This window comes from Nycticebus coucang, chromosome 5 (assembly GCF_027406575.1).
Source record: "Nycticebus coucang isolate mNycCou1 chromosome 5, mNycCou1.pri, whole genome shotgun sequence".
Classification (NCBI taxonomy): Eukaryota; Metazoa; Chordata; class Mammalia; order Primates; family Lorisidae; genus Nycticebus; species Nycticebus coucang.
In genome coordinates, this window is record NC_069784.1 from 87,131,854 (window position 1) to 87,147,135 (window position 15,282).

General features: G+C 34.9%; 1 protein-coding gene across 2 annotated transcripts in view; it reads left to right on the forward strand.

Annotated features, from left to right (window-relative positions):
* The window catches only part of CDC40 (cell division cycle 40), a 47,751-nt gene that overhangs the window by 15,320 nt on the left and 17,149 nt on the right, over positions 1-15,282 (forward strand). For both annotated transcript variants that reach the window (XM_053590989.1, XM_053590988.1), the window contains 3 exons: positions 6,858-6,987; positions 11,906-11,989; positions 13,972-14,111. In XM_053590989.1, coding sequence (XP_053446964.1) covers positions 6,858-6,987; positions 11,906-11,989; positions 13,972-14,111 — 354 coding nt within the window. The remainder of the gene's footprint in view (positions 1-6,857; positions 6,988-11,905; positions 11,990-13,971; positions 14,112-15,282) is intronic.

The following is a 15,282-nucleotide window of genomic DNA, read 5'->3' on the forward strand; positions in this document are numbered from 1 at the left end:
TTGGAGTAAGGAGCTGCATCTTGTTGCATCTTGGTAGAAAATGAGGTACTTTTTAATATTTTTCATTTCGTAGCGTAAGGTCATTGTCCTTTTTCTGACCTATCAGAGCCATAGAACTATTTCATCTAAAAAAAAAAATAACTATTTCATCTAGTACTTTGCTGCCTCGCTTTCTCTAGTGACTTAAAAGAAGACCACTGAAATGCAGAGCATAGCCAGCGACGTCGTGCCCTGTGTAGGCAGTGCTCTAGCTGTTCTGACTGTGCACTGGGCAGAATACCTTCTTGTCATGCTCTAAGCCTGAAGTACATTTTAAATTTCATTCTGTTGTTTCTTAAATCCTTGTAGCCTGTTGAACTGCAGGCTGTTTTTATATCCCTTGTCACCATTTTAGCCTGCCCACTGAAGAGAGGTTGTATATTGTATATATACTTCATGATTTTTTGTAAATGAAAAGTACTTCTATAAAATAGAGCCACTGAATTCAAAAAATAAGAACACGTTGAAGTGTTGTGGTGTATGACATTCTGCTGTCACTTTATCTTCCACGAAGTCTGCTTTTCTTAAATTTTTAAATTCTCTGTATAACTTATACATTCAAGAAAAATTTAAAAGGTCGGTTAAAATTTGTTGTGTTGGCTTGGCGCCTGTGGCTCAAGCAGCTAAGGCGCCAGCCACATACACCTGAGCTGGTGGGTTCAAATCCAGCCCAGCACGCCAAACAACCGTGACGGCTGCAACCAAAAAATAGCCAGGCGTTGTGGCGGGCACCTGTAGTCCCAGCTACTTGGGAGGCGGAGGCAGGAGAATCACTTGAGCCCAGAAGTTGGAGGTTGCTACGAGCTGTGATGCCACAGCACTGTACCAAGGGCAACAGCTTGAGGCTCTGTCTCAAAAAAAAAAAAAAATTTTTTTTTTGTTGTGTTGATATTGACATGAATCCTTCAATGTTCTGTTCTTTTTCTTAGTGTTAAGGAGCCTCATATTAAGTATATAAGCTAGTTTATGTTAAGAACTCTATAATACTTATTAGCAATTTAAGAAAGAAGCAATATAATGTAAAAGAAAAGTTAGTTTTTCTAGGTTGCCAAATGAATTCTCTGTGACTTAAATTATGAACTTTGTATTTTGTGACTATAATCTGTATCACTTGGCAAAGTCTGGAAAAGTATTCCTAGGAACTTTGCCAGATTAAATTCAATTTCCTGTATTGTGAAAATCTAATGTTAGGAACATGATAATAATCCCTCTTCTCAAGTTAGTGTTTTACTACTGTGTTTGATTTTAAGTAAGAGAATATGTGTGTATGTGCGTATGTTTAAATATACAGACCAGACTATTTCCTGTAATACCTATTAAGTACTATGAAACTTTAAGGAGAAATTGCATCTGGTGGTTTTTTGGGTTTTTTTTAATTTTTGCAGTTTTTGGCCGGGGCTGGGCTTGAACCTGTCACCTCCAGCATATGGGGCCAGTGCCCTACTCCTTTGAGCCACAGGCGCCACCTATCTGGTGGTTATTATTTCAAAAAAATAAAAAAAGGAAAAAAGTTTCCTGTATTGAAGTGAACAATACAATCCAGGTTAGGACCATAAAATTTTTAAGTTGAGCTGACTGCTCATTAGCTCTCGTGTAACCTTCGACGTTCTTAGTTTTTTCATGGGAAAAAGGAAGATGATTTCTACTTTATCCAGTTAAAAAGATAAATGAGATAATGTATGATGTGGTTTGGAAACTCTGGCACAAAGCAGCATTTAACAAATAGTAGCCCTCGTTATTATTTATATTAAATTATTGGCATTGCTGCTAAGGTAGGCTTTTATGAAGAAGAAAATCCAGGCAGAAGAGAATAGCATGAGCCAAGTCATGGATCTAAAGAGCAGGAATGCCTTAGTCATTATCAGTAAGGGAGAAAAGAGAAGGAAGACGAGGATGGCACTTTGTGTAATATTGCATAGGGCCAAGCTAAAAAATTTGGTCTTGATTAATGGATGATAGATTTCTGAGGTTCTTAAAAAAAATCAAAGCTGAGTTTTTAGAAAGATTTATTCACTAAGGATTTGCATGATGAGAAAGAACAGGGATAGAGACTAAGGAAATAAAACTTTGTCAACTGTCATTTATTACTGTGTGCCAGGTCCCATACTGAGAGATTTTCTTATCTCGTGTAGTCCTTACTACAACCTTATGAAGTTAAGTGCTTGCATTCCTTTATTACAGTGAGTAAACGGAGTTTCTTAGGTTTACTGACAGTAATCAACATATTTGGGGATTTGAATCCTGATCACTCTTAAATATCTCTGTAACTAGAAGACCTGTTTGAAGTCAGCCCTTGTGGAGTTTGCAGGGTTACACTGTATGCCTTTGACTTTGCGAGTTCTGAAAATTAACTGAATTGCTTATTTTATGAAAATACTGTTTCTCCTCTCAACCAAGGACTTTTTCTAAATAGTTTACCTAGTTGATCAGATAAATTTTCTCAAATTGTGGATAACCATTGTTTCAGTCAAGTGATTTTCTTCAGTACACTTAATTCTTTTTGAATCTGCTTAGAGTAAAATGTATTAATTACCTTTTCTAAACTCATAAGTCTCAGGAAGAACTCCAGACTCCTTAAAATAATAGTACTTTTATGAATAGAAAAAATACAAAAGAGAAAAAAATGCTAGTTGCTGTTAAAAATTTGGCTGTTAGGACTGCTATAAATATTAATGCTAGAATGAACTTTAGAAATGATATAGCTCAGATTTTTTTTATTTTATAGATGAGGATACTGAGGCCCTAGGTCATAGAAACAGCACTAGTGAAGTTGTCTTATGCCATCAATATTTAAACTGTGCTTATATTTTCCAAGATTAAAGTATTCTGCCAATAAAATTGAACTGTAGGAATCTCTTTTTAATATGTAGGAAATAATTAATAGATACTTCTTAACTTAAATTTATTTACATGTTTTTTAAACATTGATAACTGCAATAAAAATGAAAAATTTACCCCAAATCAAGTATATTCAAGTATATTATTAATTCAATAATTGGCTTTTTTTCCTCTATGTGAACTTATAACTATGATTTTATGTAGTCCATTTGTATTAGTATAAATTTTCTTAGTTCCTATAATGTTATAATATACTGCTAAGATACTAAGTCACTATTAGTCTACCTACTGGAGACTTTTCAGAACCACTGCCTTATAATACCAGATATCTGAGAGTTATTAGCCGACATCTTTACAAATTAAAAATGCTGTTCTTCCTATCTATAACATCACTACTTCATTTAGTTGAAAGATGTGAAAGGATACTCACCTCTCTTAAGAACATCACATAATCTTTGGGTGTAGAGATCTGAATTAATACTTACATTTGAGTTTCTTAATGAAATTTTTTAATTGACAAAAATTGTATATATTTGTCATGTATGTCTACATTATAGAATAGTTAAATTGACTAACAATTACTTCACATACTTATTTTTTGTGGTAAGAACACGTAAAATCTACTCTCTCAGGGATTTTCAAGAATACAATACATTGTAATTAATGATTGTCACCATGTTTGTACCCTAGATCTCTTGAGCTTGTTCCTCCTATATAACTGAAATATTGTGTCCTTTAACCAACATCACCCAGCATCCTTCTGTCCCCGACTAACTCTGGTAACCACTATTCTACTCTCTGCCTTTATGAGTTTGACTTTTTTAGATTCTACATAAAAGTGAGATCATGTGATATTTGGCCTGGTGCCAAGCTTATTTCACTTAACATAATATCCTTTAGATTAATCTATGTTGTCACAAATGACAGGATTTCCTTCTTTTGAAATGCTGAATAGTATTCTGTTGTGATGAACACCACATTTTCTTTATCCGTTTACCTGTTGATGGACATTTAGGTTGATTTCATATTTTGGCTATTGTGACTAATACTGCAGTGAACATGGGTGTGTAGATGTCTTCAACACACTGATTTTATTTCCTTGTATATATACTCAGTAGTGGGATTGCTGGATCATATGATTCTCACGTTTTTAATTTTTTAAGGAACCTCTTACGCCTTTCCATAGTGGTTGTACTAATTTACGTCCCCACTAAACAGCGTACAGAGGCCTCTTTTCTCATCCTCATCAACGTCTTTTATCTTCATTTGTATGTTACTTATGAGTTTAATTTGCATTTCTCTGGTTATTAGTAATGTTGAGCATCTTTTTATATACCTGCTGGCTGTCTCTATGTCTTCTTTTGAGAAATGTTGAGAAATTGAGGTCTTTGGCCCATTTGTAATCGATATTCTCGTTTTCTTGCTGTTGAGTTATTTTGAGTTCCTTATATATTTTGGATGTTACCTCTTGTCAGATGTATGGTTTGCAAACATTTTCTCCCTTAAATGTACACATTTTATATCAGGAAATTATAATTGTAGTATATTATATTTCAAAATTGTATATGGTATAGTTCAAAATTGTTTTAGCTAAAAACTCTTAGATATTCATCCCTGATTAACTTGAATAGGTTATATATTCAAATGTTTTATATTCACTTAAATTAAATGTGTTGTTATAAATTGTTAAAGATCACTTGAACACAGTTTACTCTTAAACTTAGTTAACTACCAATACTTGAAGTATTTGGAAATCATCGGTTTTGTGAGTTTTTTATATACTTTTTTTGTTTTATTTTGTTTTATGAAACAGGGTCTTGCTCTTGTCTCCCAGGCTGGAGTGCAGTGGCATCATCATTGCAACCTTGAACTCCTGGTCTCAAGTGATCCTCCTGCCTCGACCTCCTGAGTAGCTGGAACTACAGGCACATGCCACTACCCCCAGCTATTTTTTCTATTTTTTGTAGAAATAGGCTCTCTCTCATGTTCAAGCTGGTCTCAAACTGATCCTCCTGCCTGGGCCTTGTTTTACTTTATAAAAGTGCCCCAGAATTTTAAAAGTTTCATATTTACAGGGACCAGGAACTTCTGGAAGATATACTTTGAGTAATTAGAAAGAGCTAAGTTCTGCTGAATAGCAATCTCTTCCTTCCTTTGCTGACATTTATTGTCTTTGAGGTCAGCTCTAATAGCTACCAGTAACCAGGCTGTTAGAGTGAACCTGAAGGAGCCTCTTCCTACCAGCTTCCTAGAAGACTTTTTATTACCTTCATGTTAAATGTCTGTAAGACATAAACACATTTAAATTTTTAGATTGCTTTAGGTATAGCACCATACTCAATATATACTTACCTTTAATATATGGATCGTTATTGGTATAGAAATCATAGATCTTTAACACTAAGAATTTTTTTTAAATTTTATATGGTTCTCTTTTTTATAAAGTCTTAGTAAATAAGAGTATGAAAATTGTAGCCTCCTCTTTTGGATGGAAAATTACCTGTAGCACAATGATTGGTAATTTAATATATGTGCTAAAATGAACAATAAGGGCAATGAGGATTTTTATCATTTTAGATCCACCCCCGCCTGAAATAGCAGACGCTGCTTTATGAATGATAGCTAACTATAGCAAGGTAAAGCATCTAGGAAGCTTTCAAATCATTTCATCTTTAATTCTGTGACCTCTTCTGTTTCTGTAATACATTTTGTGACTGAGTGAAGTTGACTACAACTCCCAGTGTTCAATAATCTAGACTCTTTTCCTATGTTTTCCACCCATCAACAGATGTAGGAAGGACTAATATGGGCTTCAAAGTCTTGCACTATCCATTATAATTTAGAATAAATAGTAATAAAAGCTTTACATATAAATGGAGTATTTCTTTCTTTTTTTTTTTTTTTTGTAGAGACAGAGTCTCCCTTTATGGCCCTCGGTAGAGTGCCGTGGCCTCACACAGCTCAAAGCAACCTCCAACTCCTGGGCTTAAGCGATTCTCTTGCCTCAGCCTCCCGAATAGCTGGGACTACAGGTGCCCGCCACCACGCCCGGCTATTTTTTGGTTGCAGTTTGGCCGAGGCCGTGCTTGAACCCGCCACCCTCGGTATATGGGACTGGCGCCTTACCGACTGAGCCACAGGCACCGCCCATAAATCGAGTATTTCTAAATTGACTCAATTTAAACATAGAAATGGAAACTGTCAATGTATAGAAATCTTGTGATAATCTATTTTCTTCTAAAGCAGAAAAATGTAAGGCAGATAAACATTTGCAGATGTTTAGACATAGTATAATGTTGATACATAGATAATGCAGTGTACTGGTTAAGATAAGATCAATAATTTATACTTGTGACTCTGGTGATGTATCATAAATGATGGTTTCTAATGGTAGCAACCTAAACTGTTCCAACATCAAAATATTTCATCATAACAGTGGGTCTTACAAAGCTCAAATAAAAATATTGTTACTTTCATTCTTTCCAAAGTAGGAAGCTCATTTTGTTCTTTATTTTAAGACAAAAAAGAAAAGAATTGAATTGCCCAGTGCCTTTTATAATAGCATTATATGAATAGCATACAGTATAGTTTATTCTGATAGTTTCTTACTCAATTTTTTTTTTTAAAGTCAGAGTGGAGAAATCTTCTATACGTTTGTAATATCTCAGTTATCTAGAGCACCATTGTCAGGTAGAACCCCACAGTCATAGGAATACAGTAGCCAATAACCATGTGTGGCTACTGAGCTCTTGACATAAATGATCACACGTAGATCTGAGTGAGCTGCGTTCCTTTCCTTCTTTCCCGGGGGCTGACAAACAGTGCTAATCAGCCACTGCCCAGTTGTACTGGACCGTGTGAGGCCAGCATGTTCCAAAATTGGTTAATTGACTCTTGAGAATTTAGAGTTCAGTAATTCTAGCTTTCACATACTTAGAACTTATGTTTTTCTTTCACTTCTTTTTCTTGTAACATTACAGTTTGGACCTGAAAATCCCTTTAGGACCCAGCAAATGGCTGCCCCTAGAAATATGCTTTCTGGATATGCTGAACCAGCTCATATCAATGATTTTATGTTTGAACAACAAAGAAGAACTTTTGCCACATATGGTAAGGTGATAAGACTTAAATAGTTCAGAGTTTGGCCTTATTTAGAAGTATGGGGTGTGTATGAGGTTGGGAGCAGGGAGGAGAATCTACTTTATCTTCTGGCTTTTAAAATTTGTAATCTTGATTCCTTACAAAAAGGTAGCATGCCACCTTATATCCATAAATACTCATATTTATATACATGGGAAGGGGAACTAATGCTTTTTTTTTTCCTTTGGGAACTAATGTTTTTAGCTGTCATTTTAAATCTGCTGTGATTTCTGAGTACTGGAAATATTCTGTGGCCTTAAAAACAGAATGTTCTTTGTTGTTGTAATGAACACTTGTTATTTCATGTCCATTTCATGTAGGTTGCTGTTAACAGTTGGTAAATGAAAGGATAGTGTTAAGAGGTTACCTTTTTTAATCTTATTATATGGCACTTTACTCTTTTTCTTAGGTCTTATCTCTAAATGTTTTCTCTTAATCACTGGGGATTTCAGGAAATAGAATAGTCACACATTCATAGTGTAAAATAATTATATCCTATCAATGGTAGGATTTTAAAAAGTTAATGTGCATGGAAACTGGTTGTAAAAGGATTATCATATATATTAGATCATATTTCACCCTGGTAAGATTATAATTGGCTTACAGAGTGCCGAAAGTTGCAGCTAAGTTGCAGTGATTTTGTACTACTAAAATCACCCCAAAGAGTTCAGTGACACTTCCAATCCAATAGAATGGTTACAAATGCATTGTACCCATTTTTGTGTAAGGGGTCCATGTAAATCTAAAATAAGTGCACATAAAAATCAACTCTATTGCATTATGAATTTATTAGATGCTAACCTATAATAAAACAGACTTTTAAAGACTTTGGTTTCTTAGTCTCTGAAAGGGCCTTAAACAATAATATAGTTAACTTAAGTCTTTAAAACATGCAGAAAAAGCTCAATTATGTTTATATTGATACTAATACCTACTTCTTAAATTACCATATAGCAAAAATAAAGATTCAAAATTATTCATTTGGTCTTAGACCTGCATTCTAAAATGAGCTTATAAAAAATAAATACTGGAGGGTGGCACCTGTGGCTCGGTGAGTAGGGCGCCGGCCCCATATGCCAAGGGTGGCGGGTTCAAACCCAGCCCCGGCCAAACTGCAACAAAAAAATAGCCGGGCGTTGTGGCGGGCGCCTGTAGTCCCAGCTGCTCTGGAGGCTGAGGCAAGAGAATGGCGTGAGCCCAAGAGTTAGAGGTTGCTGTGAGCCGTGTGATGCCACGGCACTCTACCCGAGGGCGGTACAGTGAGACTCTGTCTCTACAAAATAAATAAATAAATAAATACTGGTAATTTTTGCCTCCCAGTAGGAGGTGGTGAACTAGGCCACAAACTGATGAAGACAAAAAAATGAATGTGGGGCTGTAGTATATTAGGCAACCTAGAATGAATGGAATGACCAGTTATAAAACTAAGAAAATTTTGTTCTGTCTTGCCTTGTGATAGATCTTAGAATTGAGATCAACTTGTATGAACTTAATAAATGAATCGATACCAGGTTTAACACTGTCCCTTTTTTTCAAGTACCAAGTAGTAAGCAAGAATGGCTTCTATTTAAGCCTTAGAATTTCCTCAGAAAGTTCTTATCTGACTTCAGATGGTGATTCCTGCACCAGCTTCCTCTCTACTTGTGTTTTTTTTGTTGTTGTTGTTTATTGTTTTTTGTTTGTTTGTTTTGGTGTGTATTTTTATTAATCAGGCCCAGGCAAGGTTCAAAGCTACCGACCAGCTTTTTAACCACTGAGCTATGGTGGCCAGCTGTGTTTTTTTTTTAAACTCTACATGTAATGTAAGGCTATGAGACCTTTCTGTACCATCCCTCATTTGCAAAGTACTAGGAAGGGAGTAAACCTTCCTTATAGCTTATACTAGTGTTATCTCTGAGATATAAGGGAGATGCCATGTCACTGCTGGGATAGAAAACAAGCATTGATTCTGTATTTCTTTCCATTTTTAAAAATTATAGCATTGTTGGGCGGCGCCTATGGCTCAAAGGAGTAGGGCACTGGCCCCATATACTGGAGGTGGCAGGTTCAAACCCAGTCCTGGCCAAAAACTGCAAAAAAAAAAAAAAAAAATTATAGCATTGTTATAATCTCAGTGAATTTTCTGGAAAATTTGTATTCTACAATACATTTAGTTGTCACAGAACCTACCCATCAATCAAGTACCTATTAATAAAGATAGTCTCATTTACTGTGTCTTCCCATTCACTTACTCAGCAGTTTTCCTTTTAGCTCCTGTTTAAGTTTTCTCCTCACTTCTCAGTCTCCCAGGATGGTGTAAATTCTTCTGTCCCCTTTTCCTCCCTTTCCTCCTGGGTTCCTGGCTGGCTCCCCTGCTGCTCAGACCTGGGGCTTCTCAGGTTTCTTCTTTTTTCTACTTTCATCCAAAATTTTTCTCTATACCCATGTGGGAAGTGGAATATGAAATTTTAAATAACTACTTTTAGTCTCACCATAGTCATTATTAACATTAACTTCAGTATTAGAAACTCTTTACTCACATTTATAAATTTTTTTAAAATAATCTGAACAAAGATAGCAATTTTTGTAAGAATTCCTTGTATCATTTTTTCAAGTTGTTTCTGCTTTTCACTATTAGAAGTGTAATGTCATATATTGTACTTCAATAAAATGCTTTTTAAAATGTGATAGCAAATATTTTTGTACATAAAACTCTATTGGTGAGACATGAGAGCAGTGTTGTTATCAGAGCTCGCTGCAGCCTCAGATTCCTGGGCTTACGTGATACTCCTGCCTCAGCCTCCTGAGAGGCCAGGACCACAGGCACATGCCACAACAGCCTGCTAATCTTTGTGTTTTTCATGGAGGACAGGTTCTGACCTCAAGCAGTCCTCCCACCTTAGCCTCCTAAAGTTCTAGGATTATGGGCATGAGCCACCATGCCTAGCCTTTAAATTGTTTATAGTCTCTTCATTATTAACCTATGGGAATATTTATTTGTATCAGTAATCTTGAGGGTACAATGATAAAATAGATAATTATAGCCATTTAAAAAAGACTACCAAAAAGAAGAAAGTAGATATTAACTCCATTAAAAAGATAAAATGGAAAATAAGGTTCAGAAAGATCAATGAGAATATTTAAGAACTGTAGATGGGATCACTTGAAACAAAGGGCAGTAGAAAATTAATTGGACTAAAAGTCTGTAGTGTTAGAGTTAGATCTTGCTTTATGACTGGCTGATTTGTGATAGGATATATGGCTAACTGTTTAACCTCTCTTTTATTCGTAAAAGGAAAATAATATTGTCTTCTAATCACATGGGGTGGGAGGCAATAGTGGGAATGGTGGTAGTGGCAATAAAGACTCTTACCACAGAGGATGTAGACGGGAGGAGCATAAGTTTCTTTCCTCAGATAAAAGACTACAGTAGGTGAGTTGGGAATTGTTGCCTACATAAGACAAGAAAGACCAGGGAAACCCCTTCCCCTTCTCTTTCTCCCTCCTCCCCTCTAAATACATCACACAATGCCATTTATAGAGACACAGATGTAAGTCTCCTTTCAAGGATTATCTAGGATTTACATTCTATATAAGTTTTTTTGATTGAGACAGGAATTTTTAATTCAGGGTATATTGGTGTGAATTTTATACAAGCTCTATAAAAGTCTCTTTTTAAAAAAAAAATGTAAGAACAGTATTCTGTACATCAAATTGATAAAAGATTTTTAAAAACCCTCAGATTTGAACCTGTGATTTCAGAGCTTCTACTCCAAAGCTGCTGTTCTGCCATCAAGCCCTTTCCTCTGGCTAAGAATTATTATTTTTATGCAAATGAGCCAGTAGCCAGGGGTTGGTTCTATTCTAGCATATCTGGAGGATGAGTTGAGGATTTAACATCCTTAGCTTGTTAGAAAAGCATGTTTCATGACCAGTCTTTTTCTGGCGTCCAAAAGAAGTTCCCTAAAATCTTTACATGAAAACTTAAAATGTTAAATATATCTACTAAGATGTGCCCTTTAGAGCAGTGGTTCTCAACCTTCCTAATGCCGCCGCCCTTTAATACAGTTCCTGTGGGTCGTGACCCACAGGTTGAGAACCACTGCTTTAGAGTCTCATGTATTAGATGTATTCTGTGATTATTTACATGGGTTGCAGGCCATAGAATGATCAATGATCTTTCTTTTGTGAATATGCTGGACTGATGTTACCAAACATTTGTTGCACTAGCACACCCACTTGAAGGAAAACTGATTTGAGTTAATAAGCTTTCTTTCCTTAAGTTCCCATAGACCACTGAAGAACACACTTACATTTAGCAATATACTCTAGTTAAAAGAATATATTCATGTATAGTAGATATCCTTGCCTCTTTTACCAAGGAAATAGAAAGAATGATTTATGAAGTGAAAATATATTATTTTAATAATCAAAGGGAAGACTCCTTACTGAGTATGAATATTTCAAAATAATAGCTAGATTTTTTGCAGTTCTTACATATTTCTTTTTTTCATTATTTAATAGTTTATCTTTATAAATTTAGCCCTCTAATATTCATTACCAAAAAGAAGCTAAACTCCAAAAATATATAATGTACATATATTTTTAAGCTCTTAGAATATAGAAAACTAAGGTTTTATATCTTGGCAAGAGTGGCTTTTAGTAATGTAATGTCAATATGCTAGATTCATCCTATAAGATAATTTTTATTCTGCTGAAGTTTCAGGTCCAACCTGAAATTTGGGCTAGTTATTCTAAATAGAAACAGCTCAGGAAAGAAAGATTGGTCTTAAGTTAAAGAGACCATTTTTGACATCTAGGAAGTAAAATGTGAAATGAATATATTTGTATAGTAATAAAATTAATTATAAATGGCAAAATGAGTCAATTTCTACCTTTTTCCTTTCAGGTTATGCATTAGACCCTTCATTAGATAATCATCAAGTGTCTGCTAAATATATTGGTTCAGTGGAAGAAGCTGAAAAAAATCAAGGTAATTTATTTGAAATATTTAACATTACATATATATACACACCCACATACCTATAATTAGTGTTTTTCAGATTGACTTTAATTATAGAGTAGGAAAAAACTAGTATTTTATTTAGTACTTGATTTTTGTCTATTTTTTAGAGACAGGGTCTTGCTGTTGCCCAGGCTGAACTGCAGTGGCATGATCATAGCTCACTATATCCTTGAACTCCTGGACTCAATCAATCCTACTTCACTCTCCTATAGTCCCTAGTGGGACTATAGGCATGTGCCACCATGACTGGCTAATTTTTTTTTTAGCGATACAATGTTACTGTATAGCTCAGGCTGGTATCAAACTCCTGGCCTCAAGCTATCTTCTTGCCTCAGCCTCCCAAACCACTGGGAGCACAGGTGTGAGCCATAGTGCCCAACCTCTTCATTTTGTGCTTTGAGGTTAGGACAATAGAGTGATATACAGGATATCCCAAAAGTCACCTCTAAAGTTGCCATACATGGAGAAAATGGAAAATTATAGCTAAAGATAAAAATTCATTACGAAATTTACAAAGAGGTAGCCAACACTTAGAGAATATTTTGTAAATAAGGTATTGTAAGCTATAATTTCCCATTTTCCCCATGTATGGTGACTTTAGGGAAAACTTTGGGAGCACCCTGTAATTTAGATAGAGCGGTATAGTTTAGAGTCAAAGTGCTTTAGAGTTTGTTTTTGCCACTCACTAGCTATGCAGCCTTGTAGGGAAGATAATGGTACATCTCTCTTTGAGTATTTGGCACCATGAAAAAAGATCAATAAATTATAATTAACTTATAGATTATTTTGGCAGTTAACTTCTCAACATTATAGTCAAGCTATATTTTAACAGAAAACAGAGCAATTTTATTTTTCCTGTCTGAAGATTGTCTGGGAAGAGTTGCTCTGAAGGCTGAGTTTGAATACATGTGGTGAAACGTTTATGCTCATATTCATTTTGTATTTGTTGTAATAAGACAAAACATTATATTTTTTAAGTGCTAACTTGTCACAAAGCTCATCAGCCCATTGGACTATTATCCATAAAATGTCATTAAAAAGAACGTGCGTGCTGCGTGGGACACTGCTACTTAGTAGTTACAGACTCTATGTGATCAAGCTGCCTTCTGTGTATGAGCGAGATCATTGTTAAAATAGGATTTTAACAAGCTTTTGTCATGAAACATTGTCTATAAGAAACTGACTAGAATTAGTATAGGTAGACTTTTCCTCTGCAAACCATATCTAAATGTAGCTAGATTCTTAATTTGTGGCCATCACTACCATAAACCTTTTTTTTTTAATGATTATGCCACCTGCTATTAATCAATCAAAATATCAACCAGAAACCTCCTTTTTCTTAACATTGATACTATTAGAGGTCAGGTTTAGATTGAGATTACTTGGAAGAAATACCAAACAAGGTTTTGTGAAATCTTATTCGATTTATATTGCTACATTACAAGTGAAGTGAAGATAAGTTACTGAGTACTGCCTATAATTCAGTTCCATTTTTAAATGATTAATTACAGTTTATTCTTGCTTTCAAAGATAGCGTTATCATTATATGGCAATACTGAATTACTGGTTTTCTTTCAAAAAGTGCTAAAAATCAACTGATACGGGCTTCTGATGCATGAAAAGCGTTCTGTACTGTTGTACGATTACATATTTGGATCTTTTCTTTAAGTACACAGTACTAGAATTTGCAAAATATTACATTCATAGAAAGTGTCTTTCCCCAGCGGATTATGTCTCTTTTTGTGTGGCATGAGTTTATGTATGTGGCAGATTCATACAGGTTTTGTTTGTTTTTGTTTTTTAATAAAATTTTTGGTCACTTGAATAATCACCTTTCTTTAACCATATAAAATAAGACTATATATATGCTGATATTTCCTTAGAAAGTGTAGATATTTGTAATATCTCTTTCTGGGTTTTTTTGTTTGTTTGTTTTTCGGTTAATGTAGGTTTAACTGTGTTTGAAACTGGTCAGAAGAAAATAGAGAAGAGGAAAAAGTTCAAAGAAAATGATGCATCTAATATTGATGGTTTCTTGGGACCATGGGCAAAATATGTGGATGAAAAAGATGTAGCCAAGCCTTCAGAAGTAAGCTTTGATGTTTTTCATTGTCAGTTCAGTTGTATGCTATGCCTCCATGAAGGATATCTACATTAATAAACTTGAAATTTCCTTAGAGAACCAAATGACTCATCAAAATTTCTCTGCCTTAGTTCACTGAGAAAATACAATAAAATTTTTTTGTTTTTCTTTGGAATATTTCTGTTTACTTTTTTGCTTATTTATTTTCTTTTGAACTTTTTATTAAAATACAATAGCAGACAATTTTGAATAAATATTTCTTGATATTTCTAAGCGGCCATGGTAGCTCTTCTGATACCAGATATTCAGATAGCAACTATGTAGAATTAGCCTTTCTACGATACTAGAAGTGAGGGTAGGGTTTATTTGTTAAGTAAAAATTTAAACAAATTTCATCTATATTGTTTAAAATTTAAGTCCTATGATATTTATAAAAAGTACAGAACTCTCCCCTTCCCTTCCCCACCTCCTAATCTCACTGTCTCTGTGAGCCAGGCTTTGTTCTAGGTCCCAGGGATGCAGCAGTGGACAAGGTCAAGGCATCCTGTCCTCATGAAACTTACTTATATTCTGGTAATGCAGTCAATCTGTGTTACTTACATCCAGTGGGTCTGTGTCTATAAAATCAAGTCAACAGGTGAGCTCTAAAATAAATAACAGCGTGTTTGCGAGATCATCTGTTGACTTTGATATTACAGGTAAAGATTTACTGCTACCCCGTCTTTCTTCCACAGCTCCTCCCAAAAAAGTTGTATCACAAATCTATAGTCATTGCTTATAGACCTATGACTTTGTAAAAGCTATTTACGGAAGAACAGCATTGTTTATTAAAATTCATTTTCTTTTCTGGGACTGCATTTTCTATTTGCCTTGTCTTTTCACTTGCATAATTAGCATATCATGTTAAATTTATTTAAGGTGTTCCAGAGCATATCATGTTAAATTTATTTAAGGTGTTCCAGAGCATATCATGTTAAATTTATTTAAGGTGTTCCAGAAGGATGAATTTAATGCCATTTTGTAACCTATGGAAGAGGCAGTCAGCCTCTGCTTATGGAAGAATTGAGTTAGTTATCCAGGGAGACACACTTGTAGCTATTGCTTCAGCAAAAATGTGTACCTTATATTGGTTATAAAGAGTTTATAACCAACTTTGAGCATGATAGGGTTCTAGAAC